General features: G+C 40.8%; 1 protein-coding gene across 1 annotated transcript; it reads left to right on the top strand.

The window, feature by feature from the left end:
- Positions 1-1,419: 1,419 nt before the first annotated feature.
- Positions 1,420-7,666, top strand: cnih2 (cornichon family AMPA receptor auxiliary protein 2; the record flags this gene model as incomplete). Its single annotated transcript, XM_080435706.1, has 5 exons — positions 1,420-1,509; positions 5,080-5,148; positions 5,719-5,766; positions 6,437-6,549; positions 7,519-7,666. The coding sequence occupies exons 1-5, from the start codon at positions 1,429-1,431 to the stop codon at positions 7,664-7,666; spliced, it is 459 nt and encodes a 152-aa protein (XP_080291832.1). The 5' UTR covers positions 1,420-1,428.
- Positions 7,667-9,828: the final 2,162 nt, after the last annotated feature.

Raw genomic sequence — 9,828 nt, 5'->3', positions numbered from 1 at the left:
ACCAAAACAAACATCAAGCGATACAGTTGAGGGAGACAGGGAGAGATGTAAATCAGAGGAATCAGACATGGTGTCGACCCAGATTGACAGAGCCAGAGTTTGGCAACAAGAGCGTGGAATATCTGATTTAAATGACACATCTACAACCACATGCAGGTATTCTCTCCTTGTTATTAAGGTCAACTGAAATATTGGTCCATTACTATTGGATACGTTTGAAGATATGACAACTATATATTATTTAATATAACATGTAAATTGAATATTTTACTCCATGGCAATCTATACTTTACGTGTTTAGTTACACAATTGGGTGTCAGTGACATATCTATACCAAGTTGTTTAGTTAAAAAATTTGCTGTCAGTGACTATGGAATTCTTTAGTATTGTTTAATAGAGGTGCAATCATAATGTGTACAGTATTGACAGATGCTCGTTTTTTGCATACCGTAACCTAATTCGTAAATAACCACATATAGTAGAAATAATCGTAACGCACGGCTTTTCACCAAAAGATGGAAAGGGAACCAATGCCATTTCCTCTTCTTTTTGAATTATGTCTTGCAATATCTATATATAATAATATATAGTGTGTTTTATAATAATTGCATATGTCTTAACAGACCTCACATACTTGACTGTACAACAAAACAAGTAAATTAAAAGCCATAAACACAACTTGATCTCATCCCAATATAAAAGAAAACATCACTGATCGTGACGCTTCGGAGGAGGAATGCCGTTGAATCCCACTGAGAGAGAGAGCACATCAGAGGAAGCCTGTGTTTGTTGTTTTCAGGGTGTCAGTGAGACACTTTTGGTTTGTTGTGATGTGTTGGCTTTGTGCAGAGAGAAACTCTAGGGAGAGGGAAGGGGAGGGGACAGACATTAAGCCTGTCAGAAATTGAAAAAAGGTGCATACCTCTCCAAAGCAAAGAACAACAGCTGTGAACGCAGAGCCTGCAAGAGCTTTCTGAACTGAACTTTTGTTTAGTTTTTTGAGGGAGAGAGAGAAATTATGCCCCCGCTTCCCCCCACCCCCCTTCCTCCCAACTGGTCAGATACGTGAAAAGGAGGAGGGATGTGACAATGGTCAAAGGTAGATCGAAATCCTTTGACAAAACAGTGAGCATACGATACTACAGAATAAGTTGAGGATTCTCTGGCTTTTCTCAGCGGCTGATTCACCATTGGGCCAGACACTGCAGACTCTCATCCCAACCCATAACCAGTATGTCTGGGTCAGGGTGAGGAGGGAGAGGACAAAGCAAGATACTTAACCTCCTGCTGGGGAGGTGGGAGAACAAGCTCCTATCAGGAGAGAGAGGGAGAGACCCCCTCCAGATACAGAGAGAGAGAGAGAGAGTAGGGCAAAGTTCCCTCTCTCTTTCTTTCGACCATCCCGTCTTCAGGCTGGCGAGCTCAGCCATGGCGTTCACCTTTGCGGCCTTTTGCTACATGCTGACCCTGGTACTGTGCGCCTCGCTCATCTTCTTCGTCATCTGGCAGGTGAGTTCTGCTGCTGTGTGCACTCTGACCCTACACACCACACACACACACACACGCACACGCACACGCACACGCACACACACACACACACACACACACACACACACACACACACACACACACACACACACACACACACACACACACACACACACACACGCACACGCACACACAGACCTAGAAATAAACCAAAACAGGAGTGCTTTAGTAGGCCTGTAAAGTTTATTTATTTCGGAGTGGCTCTGAACCTGAACCAGCAGTATATCGTACCTACAATGCATTGAACAGCCTGGCGAGTGGAGCCAACAAGTTTGGGGTATACGGAATAATGTTCAAATAGCTGTGTCTAGGCATCTTAAATTAGAGATGAAGGTATATGAGGTAGATTATGGTATTATAAAGTATAAGGTTAAAAGTGGTTGTGTTTAGAGGTGGTTAACTTTAGGGTTTGGTGTGATCTGGGACGAGGGATCTGGTAGGGTGGTTTGCCAATGAGATTCAGTGACCTCAATCTCCTAGATTCATAGCTTGGAGAAATTGGGTACCGGTATCGGTTCAGGAATCGGGATCACCAACCTTTTTAACTATTTAAAGTGCCCAGAGCGACTAATGCAACCATGTATTCTTTTTTTTATTGTTTTACTGTGCACTCTGGCACCAACATAGAAAAAAGAAACAGGTGAATTCTAGGCTATAGCCCTACAAGAGCTCTGCATGTTCTCTCTTGCACACAGGGAAATGAACCCACGCAATTTGCATTTGAAAAAGTACAGAAGAGTTGGTTTTCTGACCCTGATCGCTCTTATGCCAAGATACTTGCTTGTGCCCTTTCAAATGTAAAGCCATTACAGCCATGCTGTGCCTGTAGATTTAATGGATTTAGAACAGCAGATTCAGAATCACAGATTGTCACTAAAGAGACATTCAGTATGTATGTATGTACGATATATGCTTTAGTCGCACACACGAATCACGGCAACACAGTGGTACAGTATTACTGGATGTGTTCTGCGGCTACGACTGTAAGTGCTCGTCTAAGAATCCTCGTCTGACAATTTCAGGCAGAAGAGCGAGCTGAGGCAGCATCAAGACCACTTTTGTGGGAAAGAATTCTGATAAACAGTGTACAGTACAGTATATACAGCAGGCATGTCCAAAGTCTGGCCCAAGGAACCAATTGAGGCCCGAGGGCACATTTTATATGGCCCGCAGCTTCCCTCCTAAACTTTATTATTTATGGCCCACCAGTAGAGTCACGTGAAATTCATACATTTAAATGTTGGTGTTTTGAAATGAACCTGGGCCATTTCTATTTTATTTAACTTTTGGAAAGAGACTTTTTCACACCTGGCTCTGCCATTTGAACAAAATAAAATGTATTGTACTGTTGATATAATAGCAATACAGTGCAATTCAAATAAAAAAAAGTGGAATTGTTTAGCGATATACTGTAACGTGATAATGATGACCGATATCATGGGACAGATTGTTATGCACCTGTCAGTCTGTCTGCAGGTCTGGAATTTGCACAGGCGTCACCGGAGATATGCACGTTCAGTATTCAACACGCAACCTTCACCTCAACACATGCAGCTCCTACAAATGCCAAATGCCACCCAACTCCAGCATTCAGCTCTCAATACGATGAGATGCTATTAGTGTGAAACACACATGAGCACGAAAGAAGCAGCCTGGAAATGACTAAATGTATTGACTCGTGATTGAATTCGACCAAGTGGGTTAGACTGAGTATGAGTCAGTCACCGTGAGAGAGATGCTAACAAGACTGCGTGTGTGGGCGTGTCTCGGCAATGAACCATGTGATTGAAAAAGCTTATCAAACTATGATGTTGATCCCCCCCCCCCCACCACCACCTGCTTACGTCCATAGTTAGAGCTCCCCCATTTCAATGTGGATTTTCGACCAATACCGTCACTTGTTCACTGCTATAGTAACCATGGTGCCCGCTGAGGGGGTCTGATTGAGTTGCCATGGAAACTGCATCTGTTTACAACAGGGACGAGTGTGAAATAGACCCCAGAACGCTATATATTCATGCTACTAGGGGCAAGAACCTTGCTTAGAGCAGTGGTTCTCAAAGTTGAGGGGGTACCCAGCAAATTGTGTTAATATAGCATCACAATCAGATTAACCACGTTAAACCTATATAAATACATTGACTATTTGAAAATAGCAGATCTACAAGCTCACAGAGCGTTACGATGCGATGCGTTGAGAGCTTGTAGATCTGCTATTTTTTTTTTAAAGAAAGAAATGTAATATTTTTGAAACATTTTAACTACATGAATCTTGTGTGGGGGTCCGCGGCACAAAATATTTTCAGATGGGGGTCCGTGGCCAAATTCATATTCATTTGAGGGTCCTTGACATGAAACAAGTTTGAGAACCACTGCCTTAGAGATATGGTTTGTTGCTCAAATCAGACACTGCTGATGTAATGCAGATGCAGACACATACTTGTTGTAGTGTAGATACTGCACAATCAGTGTCTGCCTCTGGTTATGGGTAGGCGGGCGGTCCTCTCACTTCTTGTATGTTATTTACACACTGCTGGGAGGGAGATGGCGAGTGGGAGGCAAACGAGAATGGCAGTGGTGGGATCTGATCCTAGACCTGCTGGGGAACACTTGTGTAGGGGTCCAGTGGCGGAGGCGGTTTAATCACTTAATCTGTCGACCGTCACCTTTTCATCAGCTCATGCTGCTCTTCAGCCAAGCGTGAAAATTAAGCTCCATTGTTTGAAAATTGAACTGCGGTGAATAATTAGAATTCAGTTTTAGAGCTTCACTGCCAGATGACAAGCAAAGAAAGGTGAAATCTGGTGATTAGATTGCTGGCAGATCAAAGCACCTTGAATCGATGTTTCTATCGCGCTTCATCACAGAGCTGCTGACAGTCCTGTCTGATTCTCACCTCACCTTACATGGAGCAGCCAGGGGAAATTTCAATTCAATACAACGCGCAATGTGCCACATTGTGAGCTTTTAGATCGCCTGTTTCCAGTGAAGATATTTAGCGTAGAGGGGAAAAAGGAGGGTCCCTAGTATAGAGCACTGGGGGACTCCAGTCAACTAAGAATTTAGAGTTTTACTGTTTCTCTGTCCTCACCTCAACATCCTCTCAGACAATTCTATAAAGGACCACAGAGAATACCATCTTGCATTAATATGTAGGATCTTTTGAGTTGTTAAATATTGTTCAAATTGACAATTCTCTGACACAAAAGCTCAGAAGCATCCATTTGTCCTTATACTGTCCAGATATGGGATACAAATATGTTATTCTGAGCTTGGATATGGATTAACTGTTTATACTGCAGGACAAGAATGCTGACGCAGATTTTACAGTCCTTTTGTATGCGGTCTCTAGACATACAGTATGTCTAGACGGCTTATGTCTTCCATATATATTTGCATACACACTGTATAACACAAAACATAAATACATACTTACAGTACTGTACTGTACCAGTTACTTGTACTTTTAAAGGTCAGTCATTCAAAATGTACCATGAATGAAACAAACTTACCCATGTCCACTTCTTTCAGATCACTGCCTTTGATGAGCTCCGCTCGGACTTCAAGAACCCCATTGATCAGAGTAACCCCACCAGAGCAGTAAGAAATCCTGAGTTCGTTTGTTTGTTTGTTTTTTACTGATTACATAATTTATTCCATGATTGACATGTTTTCAACAGTCTGGCCATGAGGTTGTGAGTCAGTGTCTAGAGCCAAAAACATTGGCTATCGATCATGGAATGAATTAATTATCCCACAAGAAAGTTTCTGTTTGTTGTGTGAGACCCCGCATTATTTCACACTGAATATCACACTGAAAATGTGTGTGCAGTGGCCATTCTGTGACTTTTTATCCCACACTCTTATGGGTCCATTTGGATCACTTTTTATACTAATTGGATCACTTTTTAAACTAAGAGTTCAAATTAATACTGAGTATTTTGTTGTACAGTGTTAGTCACCAGGGAATTGCTTTAGTTTGAAAGATCTAAGGGAAACCTTTGTCAACAAATGATTCATCTCTTTATTTTGACTGTCATTCGAGTTATTTTCCTGTTTTAATCTAATGACTTCAGCACCATGGATAGCACCACACTTACAGAGGAGTATTGTACCCGATTGAGTGGTAATAAATAATGTCATTCGATGACTCATATTCTCCGTCCTCAGAGGGAGAGAATTCTCAACATTGAAAGAATCTGCAACCTGCTTCGAAAGGTGAGTAATTATACCTGGGGTGACGGGTGGGTGGGGTGGTGGATGAGTGACATAAGAGCACTCTAATCTTAACATTTGCCTCTCTATGATGAATCAGAGCGACACATTTCCTCCCTTATCCATGCTATTTGCAAAACCTGATGATTTACTTTCAAACTATATTGCATTCTTGCTTGTTTTGCGCCGTGACCAAAACCTCCTCTCAGTACACACTACGGTGTTTAGTTTAAAATGTACTATGATAGTCATCATGCATGCTCCAAAAAATCACACCCAGTGTGAAGAGAGTGGTGCCTTTGAATTAGTGTAACCGGTTGCACCCTTGTGTTGCAATCAGCTGCAGCTGTTGAGGCCGTGCTCAAACGGACGGACGGACGGACAGACCCACACACACGGTCAAGTGTAGGAGTGGCACCACTCAAAAATCACAACTAATAATAATATTCATCGGCTCTCAATTCTTTTTTGAAATTATTTTACATTAAACCCACTTGATTTTACAATTATGCATGTGTGTGTAATGTGTAAGAGAGACAGGGAGGGAGGGAGACAGTGTCATAGAATGATAGAAAGACAGACGGACGGACGGACGGACAGACAGAGCCAAAGAGAAAGAAAGATCATTGTCTGTATTTCAGCATGTGTCACCTGACATCCTGTGTGCTCTCAGCTGGTGGTACCAGAGTATTCCATACACGGGCTCTTCTGCCTGATGTTCATGTGCGCTGGAGAGTGGGTGACGCTGGGCCTAAACATCCCCCTGCTGTTCTACCATCTGTGGAGGTACGCACACAAGCTCCACCGAGCTCTTAACGCTTCCTTTATAATGTACTCCTACTGGCACAGCCGTGTTGCTTGACAAAAATGACTCATTTCAAGTGAAATGAAAAGTGTCAAAACACGTTTTTCAGTCGAGCGTGAGAAATAAGGACACCCCATTCTCATGATTTTCACTCAGTCCACAGCAGTTATTATAGTTTTGTGGTTTTCATTAGTTTTTATTTGCTTTTCGTAATTGATTATTTTCTCCACCAGGTCGGAATGGGCCACAAATGCAATAAATGTCACTGATTAAACATAATCACCAGTGAGAGTCAAACAGATAATTCCATACTGTTTGCCTGTAGTTGCTTTCCAATTACAGGCAAACATTTCTAACCAAATACATATACGTTTATTATGAACACAATAAACGCATCTGTGTCATTTTTTGATTTGAGCAAAAAAAAAGCATTATTTTAACCTTTGGCTATTCAAAAATAGCAGATATACAAGCTCATAGCGCGGCACTCTATGAGCTTGTAGATCTGCTATTTTTGAAAAATCATGAAAATGTGTGCAAATCTTTGAATATATATATATTTATTGTGTTGTACAGTAAGTACACAATATAGTTCCAGTTAGTTTTCTTTCTTTTTTTTCTAAAGTCTAGTTTTTATTTTATTTCAATTAACTAAAATGTAAGTTTAGCTTGGTCCACTGTTACCTTCCTTATCCCAGTGCCGGTACTGTATGAAGTTGTATAGAAAATGATGCAAGCAAAATCTCCTGTGATAGTAGTTGTACACATCCACACATTATTGTATGCAGGTGCTTGAACCAAAGAAAGAAACATAAAAGCTCTGCATTGGCTCCCTTACTTTCGGTGCACTTAAGGGATCCTCAGTGTGCGTGGTGGACCTTCTTTTGTCTTTTATCAAATTGAATGGAGCAATAAAGACCTAACTATAGACTATCCTGTGTCTCTTGAAGATATTTCCATCGGCCAGCAGATGGTTCAGAGGTGATGTATGATCCGGTCAGTGTGATGAATGCAGATATTCTCAACTACTGCCAGAAGGAGTCCTGGTGTAAGCTGGGTTTCTACCTGGTGTCTTTCTTCTACTATCTATACAGGTAAGCAGTGGAGTAAAGTAACTAGGTACATTTACTCAAGTAGCCTAGTGTACTTAATTACACGTTTGAGGAATTTTTACTTTATTGGAGTATTTCCCATTTTCAATACTTTTACTTCTACTCCACATACATCTCAGAGGCAAAGATTGTACTTTTACTCCACTACAATTATTTGACAACTTTAGTTACTTTGCAGATTTAGATTTTATCACAAAACATACATCAACCACTTCAGCCCTATATACATTTCGGCCATTTGAAAGTAGTCGATCTACAAGCTCACAATGCGTCGCATCCGTTATTTTCAAACGTTTTTTTATACATTTTGAACTTGTGAAATGGGAAATTCTGCACAATGAGTACTTTTTGGTTACCAGACTTTTACTTGTAACAGAGTATTTCTACACTGCAGAATTTGAGTACTTTTTCCACCACTGCAGGTAAGTAGTATTAAGATTAGACTGGAACTGATGGCAAATAATTTAAAGTTACATTTATATTTCAGACTATTATATAAATTATATAAACGCAAACTGTTGGTCTGATACATGTATGTTATCAGAAAGAATAATGTTAGCATTATTATCTCTTCCTGTTTTCTTTTTTTTCTTTCTTTTTTCTTTTAGTATGGTGTACAGCTTGGTGGGCTTCTAACAGCGGAGACAGAAGACCAAGAGACAAACACAAAATGGCCTAAAAGAGATGACAGAAGAATCACTCTTCCCTCATCCCATGTCTTAGTCGTCGCATCGTTGGACCTGGTTCTGCCCAAAATTAACCCTGAAAGTCAACCAGGGAGGACAAATGATGCTGTGAATGTAGACTCTTTTGTACAACTGTAGCCATTGAATAAGCCCCACTTCTTAACTCCTGACCTGCAGAACCTCATAGGCACTGTGGCATCCCTATGAGGGGAATCGCGTGGATGGATCTTTTTGCCAGAAGTTACAAGGATCGTTCCGGTCAGTAACAGTAAAAGTCATGGTAAAATGATAGACATACAAGTGCTTTGTGTGTAGAAACATACTACGTCTGTGTTATCGTGTACCGTTCAAGAATGGATGAATCCAGCAGGGCTCTATGCACAGCAGCCATATTATCACTTCCTTCACAGGTGTTACCAGTGATACTAATGAAGGCTCTGTTCCATTTATTGTAGCACAGTGGTTCTCAGATTTTTCAATTTCCACGACCCCCATAACTCTGAGAGTGTACAAATGGAACAGGTCCATTTGGTTCCATTTGTACACTGAGTTACACATCCGTAAGGGGCCATTTGGAACCATGAGGGTCCCTGGAGAGTGTTTCCAGTGAGCCAACATGCAACAATATCAGCACCCTGACTCTGTTTGACCAGAATGGAACAGAGCCTTCATTAGTATCATTGGTAACACCTGTGAATGTCTTCACACTATGGCTGCTGTGCAAAGCAGGAACATTGCACAGAGGGGGGACTTTACAATGCATACTGTTGGGTTGCTTTCCACCAGAGACACTGCCACGTGGATGGCTGGATGTGTGATGTTGTGAAGGAGTGAAATGTAAAAAAAGAAAAAAGTGCTTGTGTTGCCTTTGACCCATTATATGATTTGACAATATTTCTGAAGGGCTGAAGTTTATCCCACACTGCTCTCAGATCTTTTGCAGTCACTTATTCACTGTGAGTCTCCAAACATGTACAGTACACATAAGGGGCTATTATGAACGTAATCAAAAGACTAATAGGTTGACATTGAAATTCATTGGTTGAAAAAATGTACAACAGGCGAGATGATTTTGGCATACTGGTACTTCCATAGTAGGAAATGGATATCATATAAAAAATAAATATACATATTATATTATATTATATATATATATATATATATATAATCGTAAGTTAAATGTGATTGAATTTCAAAGTGCTTTTAGACAATAGACATAAATTGTACTAAAGAGTATCAAACATTTAGGAGCTTTTACTAATCAAGTCAGTATCATCTGAAGCAATGTAACAGAGATAACAGCAGTGCAATACAGTTCTGATTTGGTTGGTGCATGCTGGAGTCTCTGTGTGGGCACCTTTGAGAAGAGTCAAAGTCAAGGCACTGATGCCCTGGCACCAACTCATGCCAAATGAAAATATGATTCTCAAATCTGATAATACCAGTGAGAACTGTGGCAGTT

The sequence above is a fragment of the Gymnoscopelus braueri genome (genome assembly GCF_963280865.1).
Source record: "Gymnoscopelus braueri genome assembly, chromosome: 8".
Taxonomy (NCBI): domain Eukaryota; kingdom Metazoa; phylum Chordata; class Actinopteri; order Myctophiformes; family Myctophidae; genus Gymnoscopelus; species Gymnoscopelus braueri.
The sequence above is the reverse complement of the archived record's forward strand: the minus strand, read 5'-3'. Positions and strand labels throughout refer to the sequence as shown.